This window comes from Cucurbita pepo, chromosome 20 (assembly GCF_057944985.1).
Source record: "Cucurbita pepo subsp. pepo isolate OVF chromosome 20, ASM5794498v1, whole genome shotgun sequence".
NCBI classification, from domain to species: domain Eukaryota; kingdom Viridiplantae; phylum Streptophyta; class Magnoliopsida; order Cucurbitales; family Cucurbitaceae; genus Cucurbita; species Cucurbita pepo.
In genome coordinates, this window is record NC_141817.1 from 10,875,410 (window position 1) to 10,902,994 (window position 27,585).

General features: G+C 36.5%; 4 protein-coding genes across 7 annotated transcripts; 1 reads left to right on the forward strand and 3 right to left on the reverse strand.

Moving 5' to 3' along the window:
* Window positions 1-889: 889 nt before the first annotated feature.
* Window positions 890-3,123, reverse strand: LOC111782513 (uncharacterized). The gene is made up of 4 exons (XM_023663276.2): window positions 2,750-3,123; window positions 2,382-2,480; window positions 2,157-2,294; window positions 890-1,144 (listed from the first exon to the last, which is right to left on the reverse strand). Exons 1-4 carry the CDS (start codon window positions 2,975-2,977, stop codon window positions 1,124-1,126), a joined length of 486 nt encoding a protein of 161 aa, XP_023519044.1. The 5' UTR covers window positions 2,978-3,123; the 3' UTR covers window positions 890-1,123.
* Window positions 3,124-4,365: 1,242 nt separating this feature from the next.
* On the reverse strand, window positions 4,366-11,109 carry LOC111783079 (uncharacterized). Its single transcript, XM_023663959.2, has 9 exons — window positions 10,850-11,109; window positions 10,542-10,746; window positions 9,211-9,301; window positions 8,051-8,196; window positions 7,735-7,978; window positions 6,530-6,634; window positions 6,259-6,441; window positions 5,988-6,189; window positions 4,366-5,001 (listed from the first exon to the last, which is right to left on the reverse strand). The coding sequence occupies exons 1-9, from the start codon at window positions 11,007-11,009 to the stop codon at window positions 4,508-4,510; spliced, it is 1,830 nt and encodes a 609-aa protein (XP_023519727.2). The 5' UTR covers window positions 11,010-11,109; the 3' UTR covers window positions 4,366-4,507.
* Window positions 11,110-11,999: 890 nt separating this feature from the next.
* On the reverse strand, window positions 12,000-18,641 carry LOC111783077 (uncharacterized). Of its 2 annotated transcripts, XM_087120457.1 has the most exons (6): window positions 17,111-18,641; window positions 15,898-16,697; window positions 14,792-15,649; window positions 14,402-14,662; window positions 12,954-13,187; window positions 12,000-12,428 (listed from the first exon to the last, which is right to left on the reverse strand). In XM_087120457.1, exons 1-6 carry the CDS (start codon window positions 18,294-18,296, stop codon window positions 12,312-12,314), a joined length of 3,456 nt encoding a protein of 1,151 aa, XP_086976583.1. In that variant the 5' UTR covers window positions 18,297-18,641; the 3' UTR covers window positions 12,000-12,311. The 2 variants fall into 2 exon arrangements, with proteins under 2 accessions (XP_086976583.1, XP_023519724.2); XM_023663956.2 differs by having other exon boundaries at window positions 14,402-15,649.
* Window positions 18,642-19,949: 1,308 nt separating this feature from the next.
* LOC111783078 (ATP-dependent zinc metalloprotease FTSH 9, chloroplastic) lies at window positions 19,950-27,415 on the forward strand. 3 transcript variants are annotated; one of them, XM_087120459.1, is made up of 14 exons: window positions 19,950-20,048; window positions 20,201-21,152; window positions 22,187-22,252; window positions 22,334-22,468; window positions 22,631-22,696; window positions 23,891-24,076; window positions 24,155-24,241; window positions 24,332-24,445; window positions 24,568-24,692; window positions 24,808-24,916; window positions 25,557-25,682; window positions 26,036-26,359; window positions 26,445-26,571; window positions 26,825-27,415. In XM_087120459.1, exons 2-14 carry the CDS (start codon window positions 20,271-20,273, stop codon window positions 26,962-26,964), a joined length of 2,487 nt encoding a protein of 828 aa, XP_086976585.1. In that variant the 5' UTR covers window positions 19,950-20,048; window positions 20,201-20,270; the 3' UTR covers window positions 26,965-27,415. The 3 variants fall into 3 exon arrangements, with proteins under 3 accessions (XP_086976585.1, XP_086976584.1, XP_023519725.2); XM_087120458.1 differs by lacking the exon at window positions 19,950-20,048 and having other exon boundaries at window positions 20,055-21,152; XM_023663957.2 differs by lacking the exon at window positions 19,950-20,048 and having other exon boundaries at window positions 20,055-21,152; window positions 26,448-26,571.
* The last annotated feature ends 170 nt before the right edge of the window (window positions 27,416-27,585 follow it).

Below are 27,585 nucleotides of genomic sequence, written 5' to 3' on the forward strand. Positions count from 1 at the left end.
AAGTGGTAACATTCATACTTATAATGGCCATAATTAACCTTTATGTAATTGTAACCTAAAGTAAATTAAAAGTCTTAAAATACAATAATGAAATACAATAACTCTAAATTGTAACCCACCCAAGATTTATAACAACATGAATTGCTTGATAATTTTGACAACATTTTCTTCACATCTTCATTGAAGCATATTGTATGATTGATGTCTCTTGGTTCATATCAGTCATGCTTGTCAAAGACATGTTACTTGTGGTCGTGTGTCGGATGACTCAATCATACTTTATTAAGGATTGATATGTTGATTAGAGGTGTCCAAGGCAAACTCGTCAAATGCTATAAAGTTGATGCCTATTTGATATGTTGATTAAGGATAACAAATCTACAAAAGCTTATAAAAGTTGTATTGAAATTGGGAAGGTGGAAGAAGACGATTTCTTTACATAAATAGTTTACAAACTTTTTTGAGTAACTACAAAACTTATAAAAGTTGTATTGAAATATAATTAAAATATTAAATTAGTTTAGTTTATTTCAAAATTAATAATAAATTTTTAAAAGTTTCAATAGTATTTTTAAACTTTAAAAATATATATATATATAAAATATTCTTTTAACTTTTAAGATATATATATATATATAAACGTTAATATTTGTTTCATAAATATTCTCGAATTATCAAAAATACTCTTTTAATTTTCAAAAGTTTTCAAAAGTGTAATTAATATTCTTAAATTATTTAAAAATAAAAATAAAAATACATTTACCGCTAATACTATATTTTAAAAATATTTATGAATTTTTCAAGAATAATATTAAAAAATTTAGAGATAATTACGTAGCGTGTTAATACAGCTTTTAAAATTTAAGAGTATTCTTTAATACACAAACCATGAATCGAACCAGTAAAAGTTGAATTGAAAAGCTCTAATACACAATCAGAATGCAAAAAGTAAAGCTACAGAAATAGCATAGTGCAGCTAAGTGCTTAACTTTTTAAGTTTACATATATATAATCAGTTGTTTTTGAAGCTCAAAACAACAATGATAATAGCATTATGCAGCTTACTTACTCAATGGCAACATCCAGCTCCTTAAGAATGTCTACAATAACTCACTTTTCTTCATTAATAATCACCCCTGTTTGCCTGCCAAATAAAATGTCCCCAAATATAAATCTATCTGAATTTTCAATAAATTATCATCGGAGTCCGCTCATATTTATCAGAAATTTAGTCGATCAACTTCAAAACTTTTTGAAATTCACAAATCTATTATACACAAAATTAAAAATTCGAACTTCAATCTTAGAACAATGAACTTCAATCTTAGAACGATGAACTTCAATCTTAAAAATTCGAACTTCAATCTTCGATTATATATTCTTTCTTTTTTTTTTCTCTGCGCAGAAAAAATTTGTGTAAAATGCATTTGATTTTAAAATTAGTTCTGAATTTTTATTGGTTCTAAAAGACCATTTGGCATTTGGTTTTAAACTTGTTTTTGAATTTTTGAGATCTCACATGAGTAAGATGAAGCATATTTTATAAGAGTGGAAACCTCTCCTTAGTAAACTCGTTTTAAAATTTTTGAGAGAAAGTCTGAAATAGAAAGTCCAAAGAGAACAATATTCACTAGCGGTGGGCTTAGGTCGTAATAATAAATGGTATCAAGGCCAGATAACGGGCAATGTGCCAGTGAAGAGGCTGAGCTCCGAAGGGGGTGGATACGAGGCGGTGTGCCAACAAGGATGTTGGACAACGAAGGGAGTGGATTGGAGGGTCCCACATCGATGGGAGAAGGGAACGAGTGCCAACAAGGATGCTGGGCTTCAAAGGAGGATGGATTGTGAGATCTCACGTCGATTAGGGAGGAGATAGAAAAAAAAAATTTTAGGGTGTGTGAGCTTGGGTATCAGTTTGTGGGTTTAAGACTGAAAACTCATGTTGTAATTTTGGAGTGAGGATAGAAATTTTGAGGAGAAATTTTTGGTATCAATTTCCTAGCAATAGAACTAGAATGATCGTTCAACCTAAAAAATTACTAACAAATGAGTAAAATTTGTGAAGAATAACACGTTGCTCATTGAAAAAAGATCTTCAGTCATATGAATTTATCCAAGCAAACACAATGAGTTGAAGTGGATTACGGTGATTTTACCAGATCATTAGTGGCCGGAATCCAGTCGTTGGTCGCCGGATTACCCCTGCAAGAGCCATGGCAGCAGGCAGCAGAATCTACTTCGAGTCTGAAACTTTTGCAATCTCCATTCTCCGTTCTTATGAATCCTGTTCCTGTCTGAAAGCAAAATTCATCTTCTTCGTTAACACACACACACACATACAGACAAAGATCGTAATCGATGATCGATGGACTAGAGAATACCGTGTGGTGCTGTTTGTCTACGCAATTGAGATCATCATAATACTTCGTCTCCACAAATTCATCAGGGATGTTGCCGTTACGGCCATCATAAGCAAGTCTCTGCTCAAATTTCAAAACAATGGAGGATTCGACAGAATCAAAACGTTCATGTTAGTCACAGTTAATTCAATTTCTCCACAAATTAACGCAATATACGCATCAACATTCGATTCCATTCCTTTTCCTAATTGTAACTACAACGTAGAACCGCCGATTCAGCTTCAAATTCGAAAAACACAAACAGTATACTGCATTTCATCGAGTTGGAGGATCGAATACATGATCCACTAACGGAAAGCTTAATCAAGAAAATCGATCCGAAAACTAACCTCGAGAGGATCGGATTCGAGGCGCTGAAACTCAGCGAGTTCAGGAATGTAATCGTCCCTGCCATTTACTTTGTCGACGTAATGAGCAGAGAACTCGCTGCGCTGAGGCTTGGTGTGGCGCTTCGGTGCGACGCCATTGAAGTAGTCTCGAGTTTTGGCCTCCATCTCTCTTTCCTCCTCCATTGATAGACGACCGTCGCTCCTTCCAGGCTTTCTGCCGTTCTCCATTGCCGTTGATTCTCCGAATCTGCTTTTTCGATCGTATTTCAACGAAGGACGAATCGGTTTTTATCTGGATGGAATCAATCGGAGAAAGGAAATGGCAGATATTTTTGGCTCCGCCATTATTAGTTTGGTGAAATGGTACAGAGATTTTGATGCAACCAGAAAAAATATCTTCAGATCCTTATCCGTCTACCCTATGGATGATTTGGACTTCCCAGCCTTTTACTTGGTCCACCACCTCGTCGCTTACACCAACGCTTTTTCATGCTCGTGAATTGCTTTCTTCAATTCAAAATTCCAATGGTTTGTCACGGTCATGCTTGTCTAAAGCTGCCTCTTGTCAACCTCTTTAGTATCAACCTCCTAATGGGTACGTCCCTCTTTAGAATCTACCTCTAAAAACGTAGTAGATCGATAGAAAGAGGTTTTGGGGTCGGGATGGAGGCTGCTTATTATCACGGTCATGCTTGTCTAAGGCGTATTGTCTACGGCTGCATGTCAAATGTCCCGATCATGCTTATCCAGGACGTCTTGTTTATGGGCGCATGCCCATTCCAAATCCATTTTATATGCTTTCATATTAGATAGATTTAACATTGCTTTCTTCAATTCTTTCAAATCGTTTTTGAATGTATTTCCTTCCTCATGTTTTTTAAAACATTTCTTGCAAACGTGACTCGAGGCTCGATCATATGCCGATATTGTCGTTCGAATTTCTCACGACTGACTTGTTCGTTGGAGTTAGAACAAGTGCCGCACAATTCTTGTCCCGCTACCACAAGAGTGCGATTGTGATACTTGCGACCTAGATCGCACATGATAGCAGCCAAAGGTGTTGTCTTCTTGACCTTATGCAATTGCATCATCAACCTCTTGACGAGGGTAAGATCAACGGTGTTCCTTGAGAAGGTTGTCTTCCATTTATGTCATAGGAAAGTTAGTGATGTGGTCCATTTTTGGCATGAAGGCTCATAGCCTTGTGAAACCAAAATATCTCAAACTAATGAAGATATTTGTTTTCCTCAAATATTATAGTAGACGCCCGAGTAACTGTAAAAGCCCAAGTCGAAGAGGAGTGGAAAGTGAGATCTCACGTTAGTTGGAGAGAGTAACGAAACATTCTTTACAAAGGTGTGAATCTCTTCCCAGTAAACGTGTTTTAAAATCGTGAGGCTAACAATACATAACGGGCTAAAGTAGATAATATTTGTTAGCAGTCGGCTTGGACCATTACAAATGGTATCAAAGCTAAATAACGAGCGGTGTGTCAGCGAGGACGCTGGAACCCCACGGGAGATGGAAACCTCTCCCTAGTAAATGCATTTTAAAATCATGAAGATGACGGTGATACGTAACGGGCTAAAGCAAACAATATCTACTAATCTACACGATTCCAACAGAAAAATGAGCCAAATTTATTGAACTAAAAACAAGGCATACAAACTCCCCCACGGGAAAGTCTGATGGCATGCTTTATAACTATCAGCACAATTTCCTGTGGAATATATTCAGTTCATGACTGAACTCATATGATCACTCATGAGATTTCTCCTTACCATGTGTTAACCCAAAGCCAAAAGGGAATAATGAATCTTGCAAATTATTCTCAGCATGGACTGGGAGTTGCTCGATCGTTCTAAACCACGTAACTGGTAATCGACCCGTGAAATCGTAATCGCCAAAGATAACGTCGGTGATACCGCTTCCTTCACTTCCAGGAAGCCAAGCAGCAATGAGAGCTTCAACATTCTCCATGATTGTTGGCTCTAAAACAAGAGGTCTACCAGATATTAGAATTACCAGTGTGGGGATTTTGCTAGCAACTGCTTTTACAATGTCATTTCCGTCGAACGGTATAATGAGCTTCGAGTCGTCGCCGGTGAATTCGGCGTATGGACTTTCACCAATAACCACAATAGCAAAAGATATGTCTCGATCATTCAAGGTGTCTGTTGATGGATATTCCTCATATATTACCTCTGTTTCGTCTCCAACCGTTTCTTTGATTGCATCTAAGACGGTGGTACCTAAGAACGATAAGTTCAATAACTTGAACATAGCTCAACTAGTGTAACAATCCAAGCCCACCATTAGCAGATATTGTTCTCTTTGGATTTTCCCTTTCGAGCTTCCTCTCAAGGTTTTTAAAACGTGCTTGTTAGGGTGAGGTTTCCACACTCTTATAAAGAATGCTTCGTTCTTCTCTCCAACAACGTGGGATCTCACAATTCACCCCATTTCGAAGCCCAGTGTCTAGGGAGAGGTTTCCACACCCTTATAAAGAATGTTTTGTTCCCCTCTCCAATCGAGGTGCGATCTCACAATCCACCCTCTTCGGGGCCTAGGTCTAAGGAGAGGTTTCCACTCCCTTATAAAAAAATGGTATGCTCCTCTCTCCAACCGATGTGGGATCTCACAATCCACCCCCTTTAAGGTCCACGTCTAGAGAGAGGTTTCCACCCCCTTATAAAGAATGCTCCGTTCCCCATCCAACTGACGTGGGATCTCACAATCCACCCCCTTCGGGGACCAGCGTATAGGGAGAGGTCTCCACACCCTTATAAAGAATGATTCGTTCCCCTCCCCAACCAATGTGGGATTGCACAATCCACCCCCTTCGAAGCCCAACGTCCTCACTGGCACTCGTTTCCCTCTTCAATCGATGTGGGATCTCACAATCCACCCCCTTCGAGCGGTCAAGGATGCTAAACTCGAGGGGGGGGGGGTGGATTGTGAGATCCCACGTTGGTTGGAGAGAGGAACAAAGCATTCTTTATTAGGGAGGGAAAATCTCTCCCTAAAAAACGCGTTTTAAAAACCTTGAGGAGAAACCCGAAAGGAAAAGCCCAAAGAGGACAATATCTGCTAGCAGTGGGCTTTGAGCTAGCTATTACAACTAGTTTATACATACACCTTCGACCGGTTAGAGGATCGAGCCCACATAATGCTACATATTATTAAACAAAACTAGAAAATAACTCTAGATTGAGAATAGATGCAGCAAGGTATATACCAATCGTGATTCTGCCACACATCCCATCCCATGACATTGTCCACCCTCCACACTGATATCCAAGATCATCACCATGTGAACCAGCCACAAGAATCTTCTTGGCTTTCCTGTCTAAGGGAAGAAAGGGTTTCATTGGGTCTTTACCATTTCTCAACAGAACCAATGACTTGCGAACAGCTTCTCTAGCTAGATCTCGGTGAAGCTGAAACGAAGCATCATGAATGTTAAAAATGGTTTGAGAAGAACAAACTTTTAAAGCTCAGAAACTTGCCTTGCAGCCAACAACGTCTAGCAATGATCTATCACTGAAAGGATGTTCAAAAACACCAGCAACGAACTTCACTCTCAATATCCGTTCAACAGCATCATCAATTCTAGCCATTGGAATCTCCCCAGATTCTACCAGAAACAGCAATTCCTTGATGAACAGATCATATTGAAGCGGCACCATTACCTGCATATCGATTTCGTTCTTTAAACTTGAAACTTAAAACTCAAGTAACCAATAAATGATGAATTTGTAGTTTAGGCCTTAAATCTACCATGTCTATTCCAGCATTAACTGCGGCTGAGATGCAAAATCGATAGTTCGAGCCTCTTGGTCGGGTAAGACGATCAATTCCTTCCCAGTCGGATATAACAAAACCCTGCATCGAGTAATACCAAAACAATGTAGCAGTCATTTAGAAAGCTATGTTAGGAACCACAAATCTCTACAATGGTATGATATTGCCCATTTTGAGTATAAGCTCTCGTGGCTTTGCTTTTGGTTTTCCCAAAAGGCCTCGTACCAATGGAGATGTACTACTTACTTATAAACTCACGATCAACCCCTTAATTAGTAGATGTGGGACTCCTCTCCCAACAATCTTCAACAATCTTCGACAATCCTCCCCTCGAACCAAGTACACTATAGAGCCTCCCCTGAGGTCTATGGAGCCTTCGAACAGCCTCTCCCCTTAATCGAGGCTTGACTCCTTCTCTGGAGCCCTCGAACAAAGTACACCCTTTGTTCGACACTTGAGTCACTTTTGAGGATTGTTTGTTCGACATTAGAGGATTCTATTGACATGGCTAAGTTAAGGACATGCCTCTGGTACCATGTCAGAAATCACGACTCTCCACAATGGTATGATATTGTCCACTTTGAGTATAAGCTCTCATGGCTTTGGTTTTAGTTTCCCCGAAAGGCCTCATACCAATGAAGATATGTTCCTTACTTATAAACTTATGATCAACCCCTTAATTAGATGATGTGGGACTCATCTCCCAACAATCCCCCTCTCGAACGAAATACACCATAGAGCCTCTCCTGAAGCCTATGGAGCCCTCAAATAGCCTTTCTTTAATCGAGGGTCGACTCCTTTGGAGCTCTTGAACAAAGTACACCCTTTGTTCAATACTTAAGTCACTTTTGAGGATTCTTTGTTCGATACTTGAACATTCTATTGACATGGCTAAGTTAAGGGCATGACTCTAGTACCATGTTAGAAATCACAACTCTCCACAATGGTATATGATATTGTCCACTTTGAGCTTGAGCTCTCATAGCTTTACTTTTGGTTTTCTCAAAAGGCCTCATACCAATGGAGATGTATTTCTACTTATAAACTGATGATCAACCCCTTAATTAACTAACACTCTAAGCAGAAAATATGACCGCGTGACGGACGATAAGAAGCAAATTTGGGTCTAACAAATACAAACACAATAAATAAGTAGCAGAAAAGATCAATGTCCAATGTACCTTAAACCCAAGCTTGTTTTTTAAAACTTCTGTCAGCAGAAAACGGTCGGCATGAAGCGGGCGTCCGTTCCAGCTCGAATAAGATGCCATAACAGTTGAAACTCCTTGAGCTATACAGTCCAGGTAAGGAGCCATATGGATCCTTTCCAAGTCATCATAAGATGTAATGGTATTTCCTTCATTCAAACCTTTATCAGTTCCCCCATCTCCAACAAAATGTTTAGCACATGCTATAACATTATTTCTGGGGTAAGTAGAAATAAACAATTAGAACATGAAGAGCAAACAGGAAATATGGACAAATTTTTCTGTATACCTTCCGGCTACAAATGGATAGCTCTTTGGGTACCCTTCAGGCGGCTTCCCCTGCAACCCTTCAACTAAGGAAGTCATTTTTCTAACAACTTCAGTATCTTCACTGTAACTCTCATAGCACCTTCCCCATCTTGGATCTCTGGTTACCTGACATAATCATTTAAAGTGAATACACTTTTCACTCTGATAGAACATACAAGGGGAAGAATACAGCACATTATAATAAATGAAAACTTCTTAGCAGACCATTCGTGAAACGGATGCTTCCAGTAGAGACGGAAAACGGTTGGGAATCACGGATCTCCACAATGGTATGATATTGTCCACTTTGAACATAAACTCTCGTGATTTTGTATTTTGTTTTCGCAGAAGGCCTTATACCAATGGAAATGTATTTATTACTTATTGTAATAGTCCAAACTCATCACTAGTAAATATTGTCTGCTTTGGCCCGCTGTCAGTCTCACGGTTTGGTAGGGAGAGGTTTCCACACCCTTATAAGGAATGCTTTGTTACCCTCTCCAACCGATGTGGGATCTCACACTTATAAACCCATGATCATCCCCTTAATTAATTAGCTGATGCGGGACTCCCTCCCAACAATCCTCTCCTCGAACAAAATACACTATAGAGCCTCCTCTGAGGTCTATGAAGCCGTCGAACATCCTCTCCTTAATCGAGACTTGACTCCTTCTCTGGAGCCCTCGAACAAAGTACACCATTTATTCGACACTTGAGTCGCTTTTGACTACACCTTCGAGGCTCACAACTTTTATATTTGATATTTGAGGATTCTATTGACTGAGCTAAGTTAAGAGCATGACTCTGGTACCATGTTAGAAATTACGAACCTCTACAATGGTATGCTATTGTCCACTTTGAGCATAAGCTCTCATGGCTTTGCTTTTAGTTTCCCCAAGAGGCCTCGTACCTAGCCCAAAAGGTCTCACACCAATGGAGTTAGTATTCCTCACTTATAAACCCATGATCATTCCCTAAATTAGCCGATGCAATAGGAATGTATTGCTTACTTATAAACTTATGATCATCCCAACAATCTCAGCTCGACAAAAGCTAGGTTAATAGAGGACATACCCTATGAAAGGGGAAAAACTATATATAACACACAGACATAATATACAGTTATACATGACTACTTACAGCAACACAAGGTGCAAATGCATAGTGAACACCACTCGCCCTAACTTCAAGAGCTGTTGCCGTCCCGATTCTTCTAACCAAATCAGCATCTCTATCATCCATTTAAATCATACTGAGATTCTTTTATATTTCTTTAGAAAATAAAATTGATAAAAATAAAATTGAAACGGATGGGCATTTTTTTTTATAGAAAAAGTACGAAGTTGAAGAATAATTTATTATAATAATTAAGTAATTATTGTCGGTTAATTTATTTTTTTAAATCAAATTATTAAAATAATTATAACCAACCAAATTTTAATTAATTTTCATTAGTTAATAAACAATTATAAAGCATCAAAATTAATCAAATAAACTTCCAACAGTTAATTAACGTCACTTAATTTTATTTAATTAATAAATATCAGCTAATTTAATTTTCTTAAGTCAAATTATTAAATAATTAGATTTTAATTTAATTTTCATTCGTTAATAAATTTATTATAAATAACCAGCCAAATTAATAAAAATACACCTGAACTTACCTTAAACTTTAAAAAAAAAAAAACACATTAAAAAACCATGAAATTTTAAAATAAACTTAACCCTCTTTTACCTTTATAAAAATCAGTTACAAAAGTTTTTACCGCGATTATCTTCAAACTTTTTAATATTACTTTTAAAAAATAATTAGTATTTTAAAACGTGTTACCAACGATAAAGATATTTTTTAATTTTTCTAAAAAGATATAAAAATATTAATGAAATTTTTGAAAACTTAAATATTTCTAAAGAGCTTTTCGAAAAAACTTTTCGAAAGTTTGATATTTTTGAAACCTTTTTAAAAGTTTAAGGGTATATTCTTAAACAAAGTATTAATTGTTACACAAAACAACTAACCGTAATATATATATTTTTTTTTTGTATTAATGAAACTTTAGCATAAATAAAATATCTTATATTTCAGATTATTTATTAAAATTATATAATTTTTTATTCCCAATTACTTAGTACGATAATAAATATGCTATATTGCTAAAATCGGAGACAGAATAATTATGAAAAATAGAGATAAATAACCAAAAAAAAATACCAAAAAAAGAAGAAGAAAAAGAAGAGAGAGAGAGAGAGAGAGAGAGAGAGAGAGAGAAAACGAACAGAATCAGCTGTTAGCCGATTCACCAGTTCATCCCCCACACAGTTCATCGTGAATTTCAAAGTTCAACAGAAAATTCAAGAATTCGATGAATATGAACGGTAAAGAGAGTACAAATTCCAGTTCATCCCCAAACACATCATCGTGATTTTCAAAGTTCAACACAAAAATCAATAATAAAGAAGAATTTACTAACCTGGTGGCTCCAAGGCCAACATTGTGAGGAAAGATAGTCGCACCATAAACATTGTTATTCCCATGGACAGCATCGCTCCCATATATGATCGGAATTCCAAGCCGCGACTGAAGCGCCGAATGTTGAAACCGGTCAATCATCTCCGCCCAATCCAACGACACCGCTTGATGAAAAGGCGCGCTACCGCCGGCACTGAGAACGCTCCCTACAAATCAAACAGCCACAGTACAAATCAGAGCAATCAGGCAATGGAATTGAAGAACACAAGCAACGAATTACCGAAATGGATCGGCAATCGAGGGAATTACCGATCGCGAAATCCCTAAGGGCAGAGGGAGTGGCCACAGTGCGCTCGATTTGAGTCATCTGACCAATTTTTTCCGCCAAAGTCATCCGCGAGAGAAGATCTTTGATCCGATCTTCTACGGATGCGTTAGGATTCCTGTAGATGTAATTGGTAGGCTCCATTTCTTGTTTCCTCCTCTGAGCTCGAGCTATGCGGAATGAAGAAGTAGAGTGTATGTAGATTGCAGAGAGAAGATTACAGACGCAGCTTGACTAATATAGCCATTAATTTAGTATCTAAACAAGGCATCTTGTTTTGGTTGCTTTTTCAACTTTTAACAAAGACTCAAAATTTTCAATTCAATTTTCAACTCAAAATTTTTTGGTATATTTTGAATTTTTCCCATATTCAAAATGTGAATATCACAAAAAAAAAAAAAAAATTATCAATTAAATGTTAAAAGTTATTTAATTTAAATTTAAATTGTCAAAAGTTATATATATACTCTTAAAAGTTATCAATTAAATGTTAAAACTCATTTTTCCCATATATATACTCTTAAAATATCACAAAAAAATTGTTAAAAGTTATTTAAATGAATGGATAAACATTTTACCATTTCCAACTCAATTTAAATTTAAATTTTATTTTTTTACCTGTTTAAGAAATTTTATGACAATGAATCTATAAATTCTTCATTTTTGACCTAATTACATTTTTTTTTTTTTTTTGAAATCCATTTTAACATATATCAATTATCAATTAATTTTTTTTATGTGAACACATAATTAAAAATTTAAAAATCTATTAGCCACATAATTTAGATACCTATTAAAAGTAAAATTGAAAGAGGAGAGGTTATAAATTTTCCTAAACTTATGATCAGACGCTTTAATTGTATTGTTTATTAGAGTCTACCCTTTTAAATAAATAACATCAGTTCCGTAATTGACTAAAAACATTATTTGTCGTAGAGATTAGAGATTTGAGCTCGCACACAAGTTGTTTGAGTTAACATTTCAATTAGGTTGTTGTATCTTGAAAAGAATAGATAAGATAAGACTGTTTGCACCCGTGGTAAATAAACACACCCTAGACGACATGAATCCTCTTAAGAAGAGCGAGATATCACCACCCAACCTAGTCGTTTCGAAATCATCATCAATTGGAGATTTAATAATAATTATCGGACTATTAATTACACTTGATTTTAGTTACAACTAATCAATAACTTCAGTCATAAATGACAACATCAAAATAACAAGCCACCATTCAGGGACCCTGAATCTGCAGACAATGAAGAATCTACTGGGCTTTCATGGGCCTATCATGTGGGCTTTTGCAGGCCCATTACATTTGCTCTTAGATTGCAGGGGTTGCCATTCAAATCTTTGGAGCAACTTTCCATGTCATCATCCTCAACATCAGATTCTTGTTTTTTTTTTTTTTTTTTTTTTTTCCTTTTTTTTATTTATTTATGAAATTTACAATATATTACCTCCAACAGCTTCCATGTTTTTGTTGGTAATGGGTGTTGGTTCAGTTTCAACTTCAACTTCTTTGGCTGTGGTTTCTGCTAGAGGGTTAGCTGCTGCTGCTACCTATCGACATATATTGTGACATTTACAAATATTTATGATATATCAAGAAAATAATAATCGTTATCTTCTACATGATATATACTAATACATATATCAAATATTTATGATATACCAAGAAATAATTATCATTAGATGAACAATTTATCGAATATAAATACTAATAAGCTTATAGATATCACTTCTATCCACTGATTTTTTTTATCTACCTTTTATGAACGTTTTTGAAATTCAAGTTTCGAAAAATAAAAAAAAAATAGCTTTGGGCTAAGAATTCAAATGATTTTTTTAAAGAAAAATAAAAATCATTGTAAAAAGATTGTCAAATAGCATATCTAATTTTCGAAAACCAAATGGTTATCAATCCAGACATATATTCTATTTTAGTTTATATCTTTTAAAACGGGTTTGTTTTAGTATTCATGAAAATTTCTTCACAGAATTGAGGTCTCGGTTTTATTTTCTGCATTGATATTTAGATTTGAAATTTGAAAGATAATAATATCTGGAGACAAAAGGAAGAATTACCTCTTCTTGTACAGTGATTTCTGCGATTTTCATATCAACATTGAGCTCTGAGTATGGTGTGCTCAAATTCTGATTTGTTTTTTCAAGTTCATGCTTGGCATCCAAGTTGGATTTTTCACCCTTTTGTTCTGAAAGGTCTTTGATGAACTCGTTTTCGACTTCGATGGAATCAGCAGGCTTATTATCATCCTTCGCCATGGTTTTTGGGTTATTCTCGTGGAACACGATGGGATCCTGTTAAAATGCATTTAAAGTCAAAGAAATTGGAGTCAAAATAGCAATTGCATTCCCATTTTACCTTGAATGTGCACTTGAAAAAGAAACATACAAAGAACAATGCAAGTGATTTGTGTTATGTCAAGTCATGGGTGAGTTTGGAGTGGTTAACAGTAATTTGGAAATGACTTTTACGAGAGACTCATTAAAAATATATTAAGAAATTTTCATATTGGAATAATTCAAGCTCGTCACTAGCAATTTGGAATAATTCAAGCTCGTCACTAGCAGGTATTGTCATTTTTGGGCTTTCCTTTCCATGCTTCCCACCAAAGTTTTAAAACGCGTCCACTAGAGAGAGGTTTCCGGACCCTTATAAGAAATGCTTCATTCACCTCTCCAACCGACGTGGGATCTCACAATCCACCTCCCTTGGGGGGCCAGCGTCTTCGCTGAAACACCGCCCGATGCCTGGCTCTGATGCCATTTGTAACAGCTCAAGTCCACCGCTAGTAGATATTGTCCTCTTTAGGTTTTTCCTTCTGGGCTTCCCCTCAAAGTTTTAAAACGCATCCACTGGAGAGAGGTTTCCAAACCCTTATAAGAAATGCTTTATTCCTCCTTAAAGCTTTAAAATGCATCCACTAGGGAGAGGTTTCCACGCGCTTATAAGGAATGCTTCTTTCCCCTCTCCAACTGACGTGGGATCTCACACATATTGTTTAGATGTCACAAGTGACTTTGCAAATTTTAAGCACCTGTTCGATGAACATTTCAAGTGCTTACAAAATGTTTTTTATTTACAAAAATAAGGTTCTTAAGCACTTACAAAGCTAATCCTTGGGATTACCTCTAGGACTTTTAGGAGAAGTATGTCACTGATGCTTCCTCTAAAAGTGCTTATTTCACTGAGAAACTCTAGTTTCAAAGCCCAACTTAAATTCATCTCGAGCATGCCATTATGCATACCAACACGAGCATAGCAACCTACCCTTTAGGTTAAAGGTTCAAATCCAGGCCCCACCTTTTCTATTTCTAGAACCACATTTATTTAGTTTGGTATTTCTTTGTTCTCCCGTCAACTTTCAGATATACTTTTAAAATTTTGGGAAACATTTCAAAAAGTATTTCTAAAAATGAAAAGTAATTTTATAAGCAGAAGAGTAGTAATCATAAAACTAAAATCTAGAAATTCAGAGCAACAAAGAAATTTATTATGTTCGAAACCGAACCTGCGATAAGGAGACCTTGTCCATATGGCCTTGTTTTTCCATTGAAGACTCTGGAGATAATCCTGCTGTGGTATCAAGAAGTTCTCTTTCAGTGACCGAGTCTTGCTCCACTGTTGATTTCATGACATCGTTAGGCTTCTGAAATTCACTTTGCACAGCATTTACTTGATTCTGTGACGCATCAGAGACTATTTCAAGAGGCACTCCTCCATCATTAACCAAGTCGTCCTCCATAGTTGATTTCAAGGTATCTTTAGAACTCTGGAATTCAACTTCCACAACATTTAGTTGATTCTTATTGTCTTGTTTCAACTCCAATGGTATTTCAATCTTTCTTGGATCTACAAAAGCTTCATTAGACTTCTGAAATTCACTTTGTACATCACTTACTTGATTTTCTGAAGCGCTAGAACAAATTATGTCGTTGAAAGCAAGAGGCACTCCTCCATAAGTGACCGAGTCGTCCTCTACAGGCAATTTCAAGGAATTTTTAGAACTCTTTAATTCAGCTTCCACGGCATTTGGTTGATTCTTGTTGTCTTGAATGAATTCCAATTGTTCTTCAACCTTTCTTGGCTCTACAAGATCTTCAATAGACTTCTGAAATTCACTTTGTTGATTTTCGGAAGTGTTTATGTCATTGAAAGCAAGAGGCAGTCCTCCATAAGTGACCGATTCGTTCTCGACAGGCAATTTCAAGGAATTTTTAGAACTCTGTAATTCAGCTTCCACGACATTCGGTTGATTCTTATTGTCGTGAATAAACTCAAATTGTTCTTCAACCTTTCTTGGCTCTACAACATCTCCAATGCCAGTAATTTGATCTGTGTTTTTACTTCCTTCTTCTGAATGTTTATGAGCCCGGCCAAGATCTCCACTGCCAGTAATTTGATCCTTGCTTTTGATTTCTTCTTCTAGATGTTTATGAGCACAGCCTAGATCTCCATTCCCAGTAATTTGGTCCATATTTTTGTTTCCTTCTTCTGAATGTACATGGTGCAAGTGGGCTTGACATCCAGAAGAATCCTCCGAACCAACATTAAAAGAGTTGCTAGAATTTCGGTCAGTCTCCTCCAAAGATCCTGTTCTATTTCCATCGTCCTCTTGTTTGACCAATATCTCCAATCCATCGTCTACATCTTCACTGGTTTTTGCCACGTTTTCCAAGTTCACTAAAGCTTCTGGATTTATTTGGTCAACAACGCAACTTATCGCTTCTTCATCATCATCTGTGGGAAAAGACAACTCCTGCAACAAAGTGAATCAGCAGTATGTTGTAATCATGAACGGAGACCAAGGAGCATATGCTTTATAAGTTTGTAATTTCTTTCAGAACGTATGTAAAGTAAACACACATTGCAGTTACAATTCAAACAATTTCAATGAAATATCTGCATAAAATCCATTTGTTCCTTTTGGTTACTTTTGTTGGGTATGTCAAATTCATGGTTAGCAGACCTCAAATCAATCAAAATTGCATGAAGATAGAGACTGACCTCAGGCATTTGAGGGACAACTTGAGAAGGATGATCCACCAGCTCCTCGGCCATTGGACTTTTAATAGTTTTAGGGGACGATGCTTCTTTGACACTCAATGCCTTTACTTTTTCCTCCTGTACACCCGAAACAATCTCATTAAACCGCACCTCCATCAACTGACCCAAGTCATCTTGTTCACCTCCAAAACTTGCCTCCTTTTCAATCTCCCAGTCAGGGTTCAACGATTCTCCATCAGTATTGTTCCCATCCACAGTCGGAGGGGAGCCAATTTCAGAGACCTCTACTTGCATGTCAGAAGCAATGGAGTAAGTTGGAGTGTGACACACCACTTTATCTGGATAGGGAAAACGCTCCTCCATTTTGTTCTTATCAAATGCCATGGGGCTAAACTCAGAGAGCGTCTCCTTTATTAATTTGCTCTTTAATACTCTGCAGTTCAAGTTTTTGTTCACTGCACTGCTCAATGTTGACTCAGTGCTTTTTGAAACTACTCTGACATCATCGCAGATCAAATCCTCGGGTTTGTCCAATGAAGATGAATGACTTGATTGGCTATTACCGTCTTGCATCAGCTCTGGTTCCATTTCAAGTTCACTCTCGGAATCTGGCGGAATCTCCTTCTCTTGATCGCTTTCAAGCTCCATTGAATTAGCATCTCTGGTTTGTGTTGAATCTTCAGTTTGAATGCTTCTGGTTTCTATATCAATAGGCTCTTTTTCACGGCGGGGGACTTGATCGCTTTTAAATAATAGCTGTTCAATTAGCCAATCGTGCTCGCCTTTATCTGCAATCGAAACTAAAACAAAGACACCATAGTTTTTAAAGTCAGTTCAGTGATGCCTTCATCCTTTTCTTGTCAGCTTGAAATTGAAAGGGTGGGGGCTTCTAAAAACTTGAACAATATTCGAAAGAAACTATTCATAAGTTTATACCCAACAGGAAATGTACAAAAACCAAAATAGAACAATTCAGAGACCAAAATGAAATAACAAAAAAAAAAAAAAAAAATCATAGAACCAAATTGAAATGAGGCCCATGTCACAGGAATCAGAATACAATTTAACTTATATTTTCTTTTCGTACAATACAACAAAACATTAAAAAAAAAAAAAAAAATCATTCGTTAATACTTATAGTTCGTAAACAGTTAGTAAAGAAATAAGAAGATGCAGAAAAAACAAAAAGTGAAAGGAGAATTAATTATATTACTTGAAGGTCTTCGATATCGGGGGTGGTATCCCAGTCCCCCAATTTCTTCTGGGTAAGCGAGTCCAAAGCAAAAGCTCTCGTGTCTGCAGAATGCTAATTCCTTTTGGTGGGCTGCTGTGAATTCCTGTTGAAAACTATCCGCCATAAGATTTGGCTTCTCTTCATGTGGATCATATGGAAGATCGAAAGGATTTCTGGTTGGCAACAAAATAGAAGGAGCAGAACCAGGCCATGACACGCCTTCCATCTCTCTACAACCATCTACCAAATTGAGCAGACCATTCCTTGTAGCGATAATTTTGGGAATTTGACCTGGAGGAAAAATGTCGACTGTTAGAGCAGTTTCTTCATTTTTTCGTCTGTACAACTTTCTGGCTCTTCTCCTCGCAATAAGGCTCTCCAATCTTCTGTTCCTTTCAATCTCTGAAAGCCCAAGATCCATCAAATTCTTCTGATCATCTTCTGTCCACTCCACAGCTTTATTCCTATCCTCTCGTGCCTCCTCTTCATCCTCATCCTCTGGATCTTCCGAGCTTTCATTCTTCGTCTCATCGCCACCGCTATCAGATTTATTAGCCTGGGAGCTTAAGCCATCACAAGCTACGACATCAGGTTTTACTGCTAACTCCGAGCCTAAAATCGGTTCTTCTTTATTGGAAACTTCAATATCTTCCTCAACTGACGTACAATGACCAGATTTATTATTTACAGAGTCAATAGATTGTGTTTCTTTCACCTCGATCAATGATTTCGAGTTATCGGATTCAACCGACAGATCCGTGCTTCCTCCGGAAGCATTGATTGTAGCTTCTGGTCTCCGTGCTTCACTCTTTTCTTTGAATCGTTGTCGCCGACTGGTTGCATTTCGTAAGTAGGCGCTACGATTTCTAGTAATTGTGGTCGTCGACAGTTTGGAGATCTCTATTTTTTTATCTTCTACTTTCTCAACTCGAATTGTGGACTTTCTAGAAGTCCGAAAGGCCAGGAGAATTCCAATTAAGCCAATAAATGGCAAACTGTAAAACATCAAACTAAGAACAGACGGCAGAAAAATGTACAAGATGAAGAGACACAACAATGAACCGGCCATATAAGGACGCTTCTGTACAAATCTATGACTAACCCTAAGGGACAGATGAACAATTCTACAAACGCATAATTTGATATCTTCTGCATCGATTCCCATTTCTCTTCAATACGATAAGATCTGATCTAAGCTAAATCACAAGAGAGACCAAAGAATCTGAATAATTGATCAGAAAAGATAAGAGTCCTCGAGACAACGGAGGTCAATGACGATGCAGAAAAATGGGCGAAACTGAAAATTGGAATGATCTTCTTCGTCAAGAGAACTTACGATAAAATTACGAGTTGGAAGATTGATAGAAGCATTTCCGAATCGCTGCATCTTCATTCTTCGTTCTTCATTTTTAGAAAATGTTTCGATTGGCGATGAGCAGAGAAGAGAGATCCTCAATTTCAGGGCCCTATCTTTTGAATGTTGTAAGACAAAATAGCAAACAGGTAGCCGAAGGAAGGAAGGAAGGCGCGCATTTTGATATCCTGTTTTTTCTCTTTATCCACCTTCCAATGATTAGTTTAAAATTCAGTTAAATTGTAAATTTATTCCCATAATTTATATAAATATTTTTTTTATTTAATTTTATAATTTTATGTTCAATTCTTTTTTTTTTTTTTTATCTATTTTATCTTTAAATTAAAAAAAAAAAAACTTTATTATGTCTTTAAATCTTAAAAAATATTAACATATCTTCTAATAAAAAGTAATTAGGCATAAATTTTAAATTTAAAGTCTTTTTAGACATAAATTTTAAATTTAAATTTAATATAATACTTTGTTTTTTAATATATGATATATTTTTAAAGTTCGAAATCTGAAGTTTAAAAATATATTTCTAAGGTCTATTTTACTTTATATTTTGGTTAAATCTTATAAATAATTTTATTAACTGAAGTTATGAATGGAGTGTATTAAGAATTTACTATACTGTAAAAATTGAAGAATTAATTATCGATCTTTGAAACGGTGATTGACGTCTTGTTTTGATATTCAATTTTGACTAAAATTTTACATTATAGTCAATTCTTAACACGCTCGTTAATATAATGTGATTAAACCTCTTTAATGATGTATTTTTTTTACTTATACTTGGAGAAATACACGTATTTTCTCCTAGTTTTTCACCCATTATACTGTAACACAACATATCTTTCAAAATAATAATAATAATAATAAATTCATAAATTTAGGGATTGGTCTCTAAACTTTTTTTCATTAAATTTAATTTATAATTTTTTATATTTTAAATTTTATAATAATTAAGAATATAAATTTTAATAAGTAACAATTTAATCCTATAATTTAAAATTTATGATGAATTATTTTTTATCGTGTTAAATCAATAATTGTTTGAGACACGTGTATTTATAAAATCACAACAATTGACACAATATATAATTTGATAATTTTGATAGATTTTTTCGGATAAGAATTAATAATTAAATTACTAATATTAAATTTATAGGCAAAATTATTATATATTAATTGTCACAAAAAAAAAAAAAAAAACTTTTCATAGGTTAATTTATTACGACCATAAAAGAACTTTTATTACTTGAATAAAAGAAGTGCTCACTATTTGACGAGGGAGAAACGACATAATTTGACAATAATATCTTCTCCCTTGATATACACGTGTCGTGCTACCATAAGTCAGAATACAATACTTCCCATGAAACGCATAGCAGAGGATAGAAACAAAACTTTATTTTTAATATATATATATTTTTTTTGTTTTTATATATTTACAAGAAGCCCCATAAAGGCGGGGCCACGGATAAGGCTACCAAGTTGAAGGCGTAAAAATGAAGCCAACGGCCTATTATCCCTACCCAACTTCATCCGACAGTCCAGATTGTAAGTTGAATTTTTCCTTCACATTTCCCCGCCTTTTCCCTCTCTTCTCTCTCTCTCTAGAGCAGCAATTTTCATACTCGAAATTTTTGTTCCAGGTGCACTGCTCACATCCATAGATTTTTTTTTTGGATTTTTGGTTTTTGTTTGTGTAGATGATAATGGGAAAGATACTTAGTTCGATTTGGAGATTTTGATTTTGATTTCGGTTTCTGGAGCTTCGAAATGACATCGGTAGAGTCTTTAAGTCCGGTAATTCGAACCAGGTTTCATCTCGATTCGAATTGTAATCTTCGTTGTTGGAATGGATTGGGGGTTCTTCATTATAAATCTAGGGTGTATCACCAGAATTCAAACCGTTTTGTTCCGAATGCGGTGCCCTTGCCCTATGTAAAGTTATATAGATTAGGGCCTTCAAAAAATTCGGATAGATTTAACATTTGGGGAGGTTTCGCGGGAAAATTCGGATCTAGGAATATCAAGATATGTGCAAATGATAGGGATAGTGATTCCACAGGTGGTTCAGGGGAGAAAAGTGAAGCTAAACCAAGCGAAACTCAGGGGGTGAGTAAGAACACAACGGATTCTGGTTCTTCGTCAAACCGGAGGAAGGAGAAGCACAGAAAAGGAGGAGGTTGGTGGTGGTCTAAAGGTGGAAAATGGCGGTGGCAGCCTATAGTCCAGGCCCAAGAGATTGGAGTTTTGCTTCTACAGCTTGGAATTTTAGTTTTCGTTATGCGGTTGGTTCGCCCCGGGATTCCATTACCAGGCTCTGAGCCTAGGACAACGACGACATTCGTAAGCGTTCCATACAGTGACTTCTTAAGCAAGATCAACAGTAATAATGTGCAGAAGGTGGAAGTGGATGGTGTGAACATCATGTTTAAGTTGAAGTCTGAACCAGGGACTCAGGAAAGTGAAATCATTAGTGGAAGCAAGCTGCAGGAATCAGACTCATTGATAAGAAGTGTTAATCCGACTAAAAGAATCGTTTATACGACTACCAGGCCAAGTGATATTAAAACTCCTTATGATAAGATGTTTGAAAATGCAGTGGAATTTGGGTCACCGGATAAGCGGTCGAATGGATTCTTGAACTCTGCTCTGGTGAGCTTCAATTATTGTGTTACTATATCTTTCTATTACTATTTGGGCATTTATTATTGAGGATTGTTGGGAGGGAATCCCACATTGGCTAATTTAAAGGATGATCATGAGTTTATAAGCAAGGAATACATCTCCATTGGTATGAGGTCTTTTGGGGAATCCCAAAGCAAAGCCATGAGAGCTTATGCTCAAAGTGGACAATATCATACCATTGCAGAGAGTCATGATTCCTAACATGGTATCAGAGCCATGCCCTTAATTTAGCCATGTCAATAGAATCCTCAAGTGTCGAACAAAGAAATTGATAGCCTCGAAGGTTTAGTCAAGAGTGACTTGTGTGTCGAACAAAGGGTGTACTTTGTTCGAGAGCTCCAGAGAAAGGAGTCAAACCTCGATTAAGGGGAGGCTGTTCGAGGGCTACATAGACCTCAGGGTAGGCTCTATGGTGTACTTTGTTCGAAGGGAGGATTGTTGTGGATTGTTGGGAGGGACTCCCACATTAGCTAATTTAGAGGATGCTCATGGGTTTATAAGCAAGGAATACATCTCCATTGGTATGAAGCCTTTTGGGGAAGCCCAAAGCAAAGCCATAAGAGCTTATGCTCAAAGTGGACAATATCATACAATTGTGAAAAGTCATGATTCCTAACATTTATTTCATGTTCAATGCATATGATATTGTTTAAAAAAACAATGTCCAAATTCTAGTTCTAGCTTGATGAGAGCGGAGTGATTATTATTTCGCTAGGAGGACGAACAAATGGATTCAATGGCTTTTAAATGTCTGTTGGAGCTCTTGTTGTGTTTGTTTTAAACTTACATGTAACTAATAACTTTCATGAACGATCTATATATCTTCATAATTATACAAAAGCATGTTCTTACCATGTCATAATTAAAGAAAGGAATAGGAACATTGAAGAGCGAGAATTCGATTTTAACTTTATTCTTTTACTTCTGCTATGTTCTTGAACTATACCATTTATTTCAAAGTTTTAAAGTTGCAAAACATATACTTGTTTTGTGATTTCCAGATAGCTTTGTTCTATGTTGTAGTGCTTGCTGGGCTTCTCCATCGGTTTCCAGTAAACTTTTCACAGGTATGAGATGGCAAGCTTCTTTTTGTTGCATCTTCAGAAACGTACTCTCTTTTTTCTGATCAGGTGCCTGCTTGTATTTAGCATACAGCTGGTCAAATTAGGAACCGTAAGTCTCGGGGTTCTGGTGGGTCAAAAGTCTCTGAACAAGTTGAATCAATAACTTTTGCTGATGTAGCTGGTGTTGATGAGGCTAAAGAGGAGCTTGAAGAAATCGTGGTATGTTAGACATAGATTTAGTTCTTTTCGTGTCGCAATTATGTCATTAGTACCATTGATAGTCTTTTGAAGATTTCTCATTTATTTCACTTTTGAAGATTTCTCATTTATTTGGGAAATAGTGTTTATATGGTAATAATGTAATATAAATATGCTTCACAGGAATTTTTAAGGAGTCCAGATAGGTATATTCGACTTGGTGCTCGGCCTCCTAGAGGTGTCCTTCTGGTGAGTTTTAATGGAAGAATAATCAGGACTATCAAGGGTCCAACTGGAAGAACTGTGTGTATGCGTAATCCATTTTTACATTAAAATTTCAGAGTTTTTACCTTTTCTTTTCAATGAAAGTTATTATATTATAAGTTATACCCATTGTTGGTTGGTCCAATGGTCTAAAATGCAACTATAAATCCATTTCTTTTAGGTATGGGTTCAAACTATGGAAGCAGCCTAAATTTCTTACAAGTTGTTTATTTGGGAGTTGTATATTTAGGTGGTTATCTCTTGAGATTGTTCAATATGCATGTAAGCTAGGTTAGCTAGTATAGGCCTTTAAAATTATAAAATAAAAGAATAAATCAAGTTGTTTGGTTAATGTGCAAATTGAATATTGCAGTTTCTCTTGCAAGTTTGATAATAAAACTCGTAACGTAGAAGTTTTCGTGGAGTTTTTTTGTCGACATTTGAAGTGATTTTTGAGTTGCCCATAGGTCGTGCGATTCATATTTCTACTCTAGAATTTTATGAAGGTTTGACTTTGACATTTATACTCATTTTTTCTTTTACAAATTGGACCAAAGAAGTCAACTTATAGTTAGCACTCTATACACTTCTATAACATTATGCATTGTTGATGTTTCATATGCCCTCATTGTTGATGTTTGTTACCCAAATTAAACAGAAATTCTTCTTCTGTTTGAAAAAGGTTGACGCTTTTTAGAAGTTCATATATGTTTTATCTAAATATCCATTTCATGGTTGGGGTCCAAGTCCATGTATTTGTAACACTATCTACACACTTGCATGTACTTATTTATGGCATTCATAATATCCCTTAGCTTTTAAACCCAATAAGGTGAAATTTGGTGGGAAGTATTTGACTAATCAAAATCCCTGTTGAGCTCTTCTACACAGAACTATCGACCTGTTCAATTTTCATTCCCCTACTGGGCTTCTTCTCCTATCGATATGTCAGTCGTATTAGAGTAGAATGATTTGCTAGTTGGGCTAGGTGTCTATTCGTCTGTATATGAGTATATTACAGCTTAATTCATGTTTATTGGTATATTTGGAAACGATTATATGGGCTAGATGTTGCATACTGGTAAACACCATCCCTGCTGGTGGATTGCTTCCCTACATTCCGCTGCGAATTTAAAGGGGTTCTGGTATATGAAATTTAATTTTTTTTTTATTGTACAGGTGGGTCTTCCGGGGACAGGTAAGACTCTTTTAGCGAAGGCAGTCGCTGGGGAAGCTGAAGTACCCTTTATAAGTTGTTCTGCTAGTGAATTTGTAGAACTATATGTTGGCATGGGTGCCTCTCGTGTGAGAGATCTCTTTGCACGAGCGAAGAAAGAGGCACCATCAATCATCTTTATTGATGAGGTTAGAACACATTGATAATAACTATTGAAAAGCTAGTACAATCTTTAAAATTCTTAATGTCGAACCCCCACCTTGTAGATCGATGCTGTAGCAAAAAGTCGTGATGGTAAATTCCGTATTGTCAGTAATGACGAGAGGGAGCAGACCTTGAATCAGTTGCTTACTGTAGGTTTCCATGCGTGAGTCTTCAGCTTCTAAAATATATTATGTTAGCTAATTAGCAATAAGTCCAATGATTTTTAAATTGCTTCGCAGGAGATGGATGGGTTTGACAGCAACGCTGCTGTAATTGTTCTTGGTGCTACCAATCGATCAGATATTTTAGACCCTGCTCTTCGCCGACCTGGAAGATTTGATCGTGTTGTCATGGTTTGTGACCTGTATTACGGTTCTGCTACTTGCCCAAGTTGAATGATGATAAAGTTAATCTCAGCTTTGTCTTTTTTTTTTTTTTTTTTTTTTTTGTCCTCTCTATTTGTTTATTATTCTAGGTGGAAACACCCGACAGAACTGGAAGGGAAGCAATTTTGAAAGTACATGTTACCAAGAAAGATCTCCCCCTTGCGGATGATGTCAACCTCATTGATATTGCTTCTATGACCACAGGCTTTACAGGGTATTTTGTATTCTGTTTCCATCATTTTATGAGACGTTTTTCTAGTTCTTGAATCTTAGTTCTTTGTGGTCTGATGGGATGATTTAAATTGGACTGGGATTTATACTTATTGCAGGGCAGATCTTGCAAACCTGGTTAATGAAGCTGCTCTTTTGGCTGGAAGACAAAGCAAAAATGTTGTGGAAAAAGAAGATTTTATTCAAGCAGTGGAGAGATCGATAGCTGTAAATCTCTCTTCCTCTCACATACACGCCATACAAACACACACTCACAGGCACCTGCCCCAAAAGAAAAACAAGGAAAGGAATCTCTTAAAGAAGGGCAATGGTAGCAATCTCGGAGATAATCAACTTTTTTAAGACAATAATTGTAGAGCTAGTTAGCTGATTTTTTTGCAAATTTGCCATTCTGCGCAGCATCTTTTCTGAAGGGACTGAGTCGCTGACTAAAAAGGGACTGAGCCTTTGGATCCTACCTTTTATTGGTCTCACTCTATTTTCATTACGAAGACATATCACGTCATGTTCCATACATCTAACCAAAAAATCCTTTCTTCTTCCAACTTTTTGATCTTCCCATTCATTACCTGCGGGTCTCCTTCCTTTTCCTTTTAGGGCCTACCCGAAAGAGAATTTCAGTGTTTCTTGGTATCCAGTTTATTCCGAACATCTCATTTTTTCAGTAAATTCTCTATTTTATAGATGGATGGAGTAATAATATCAGTCTGATGAGTTGATATGATTGACTAAAAGAGAATTCGGGGAAGGATCCTCTTGATTGAAGGACGCAGTGCCTTGTTTGCATTTGGATGGAATTTTTAATTTGGATATTTTAAAAGAAACTGAAGGAAATTGTTTGTTGCAGGGCATAGAGAAGAAGACTGCCAAATTGCAAGGAAGTGAGAAGACTGTAGTTGCACGACATGAGGCTGGTCATGCAGTTGTAGGCACAGCTGTTGCAAATCTTATACCTGGTCAGCCACGTGTGGAGGTAAAAATAGAAATATTCTGGTGCAGATTAACCTTGAATTTGTCTATCTTACTACTGAAGATTCTTTTAAGATGTTGTCTTTCCTGAGTGTTTTTTTGCCATCAAATTCAAGATATATTTGATCATTAGTGCTAATTTCGGATTGTCTTGCTAGTAGGAAAACTTGGCTCTAGACCAAGCAATTCCTGCTATTTTGACTAATTGATTTGACTTGTTCCTTATGTGGAAGTGGTGTTATTGATTTGTTTGGTACTAACGCTCTACTCTCACTTTAGTAGTTTATGAGGTTGATTATATTGTGAATGTTGTGCGAGCATGAAAGATTAAATCATTTCGTGGATTTTTTAAATCAGAAATTGAGCATACTACCAAGGTCAGGCGGGGCACTCGGGTTTACCTATATTCCTCCAACAAATGAAGATAGATATTTGCTCTTCATTGATGAGTTGCGTGGCCGTTTGGTTACGCTTTTGGGAGGACGTGCAGCAGAAGAAGTAGCCTTTTCTGGTCGTATTTCAACGGGCGCACTCGACGATATCAAACGAGCAACTGACATGGCATACAAAGCAGTGGCTGAGTATGGTCTGAACCAAACAATAGGCCCTGTGTCCATGGCAACGCTTGCTGGTGGTGGGATAGATGAGTCTGGAGGAGCTGCTCCTTGGGGAAGGGACCAGGTTCTTATTTTTATACAATTTCTTTCTTTTATTTAATTCATTGTATATGTTTCTATGTTGTCCATATTAATTATAATACATGTAGCAGGGACATCTTGTTGATCTTGTTCAAAGAGAGGTTAAAGCATTGCTACAATCTGCTCTCGAGATCGCGCTTTCAGTCGTGCGTGCAAACCCAGCTGTCTTGGAAGGGCTTGGTGCCCATTTAGAAGGTTATCTATCCTCTATCCTTGGAATGAGAATATTGCCCAAGTGTCCTGATTTCTTTTTTTGTTTCGGTTTTTCGTGAATTTTGATAGAGCTAGAAACAAAAGGATGGTCTAGGTAGCAACATGAACTAGAAGCAAAGATGATCATTTGTCGTCCCTGGTTCGATATAAAAAGATAGTCAAAGAAATCCTTATCTATCTCGAAACTAGAGATGAAGATTTCTTATTCGTTTCTGATTCATGTTTTGTCTTCTAGAAAAAGAAAAAGTAGAAGGTGAAGAACTGCAAGAGTGGTTGAGAATGGTTGTTGCACCAAAGGAACTGACAATCTTCGTAAGAGGCAATCAAGAATCTCTTCTCCCAGTACAGTCGGTGAACTCAGCCCCAGCTTCGTAGCCCCACCAAAGGAATTGACAATTTTGGCGCATTCTTTATAAGAAAGATAGCTGCTGGTTGGATACACAACGACGGCTGCTACTGCCAAAGGCACCTCATTTTGATATCAACTTTGAATGTTCTCAATCAGGTATGCATTGGCCACAGTTTTAAGAGTATCCAGCTTCATATTTGTAATTTATTACCCAGCTGAACACACACACTATTAGTGTACTGTAAATATATAGCGTTTCCAGAAGTTAACAAGTGTATGAAGTCATCTGGGTCATTTTACTTCCACACTGAAAGGCTATCAGCCATTCATCGTTCAATAAGCGTTTCTGCATGTTCTATATTCATAGCTTAGCGAAGGTAGAACTGCATGAAGTCTTGTAGTCATGTTACTTCAACTCCCATACTACTAGCCATTGATATTTGTGCATTTTCAAAATTGACTTCTTTTGATCATAAACTGTCTTTAGTTCTCTTTTTTCTGCTCTGTTTCAATAATACTCTTAAATTTTTAAAAGGTTTCATTAGTATCCTTAAAACGACTGTAAATAATCTATAAGAGGTTGATAGACGATTTTCATCCGTATATTGATGGTAATAGAGTACTAACGTAAATTTATTTTTGAATTT

Bases quoted from the DNA above. Each gene is read 5' to 3' on its own strand.
- LOC111782513 (XM_023663276.2), bottom strand. From the start codon at position 2,977: ATGGAGAACGGCAGAAAGCCTGGAAGGAGCGACGGTCGTCTATCAATG. The intron at 2,481-2,749 runs GTTAGTTTTCGG...AAATTTGAGCAG, and splicing joins TCGAATCCGATCCTCTCGAG to AGACTTGCTTATGATGGCCG. The intron at 2,295-2,381 runs GTATTCTCTAGT...TTTTGCTTTCAG, and splicing joins TAGACAAACAGCACCACACG to ACAGGAACAGGATTCATAAG.
- LOC111783079 (XM_023663959.2), bottom strand. From the start codon at position 11,009: ATGGAGCCTACCAATTACATCTACAGGAATCCTAACGCATCCGTAGAA. The intron at 10,747-10,849 runs GTAATTCCCTCG...TTTGATTTGTAG, and splicing joins CCTTAGGGATTTCGCGATCG to GGAGCGTTCTCAGTGCCGGC. The intron at 5,002-5,987 runs GTATATACCTTG...TATCGTTCTTAG, and splicing joins GTGTGGCAGAATCACGATTG to GTACCACCGTCTTAGATGCA.
- LOC111783077 (XM_023663956.2), bottom strand. From the start codon at position 18,296: ATGGGAATCGATGCAGAAGATATCAAATTATGCGTTTGTAGAATTGTT. The intron at 16,698-17,110 runs GTAATATAATTA...TCTTTGTTTTAG, and splicing joins CCGATATCGAAGACCTTCAA to TTTCGATTGCAGATAAAGGC. The intron at 13,188-14,401 runs GTTCGGTTTCGA...GCATTTTAACAG, and splicing joins ACAAGGTCTCCTTATCGCAG to GATCCCATCGTGTTCCACGA.
- LOC111783078 (XM_087120459.1), top strand. From the start codon at position 20,271: ATGACATCGGTAGAGTCTTTAAGTCCGGTAATTCGAACCAGGTTTCAT. The intron at 21,153-22,186 runs GTGAGCTTCAAT...TGTGATTTCCAG, and splicing joins GATTCTTGAACTCTGCTCTG to ATAGCTTTGTTCTATGTTGT. The intron at 25,683-26,035 runs GTAAAAATAGAA...TTTTTAAATCAG, and splicing joins CTGGTCAGCCACGTGTGGAG to AAATTGAGCATACTACCAAG.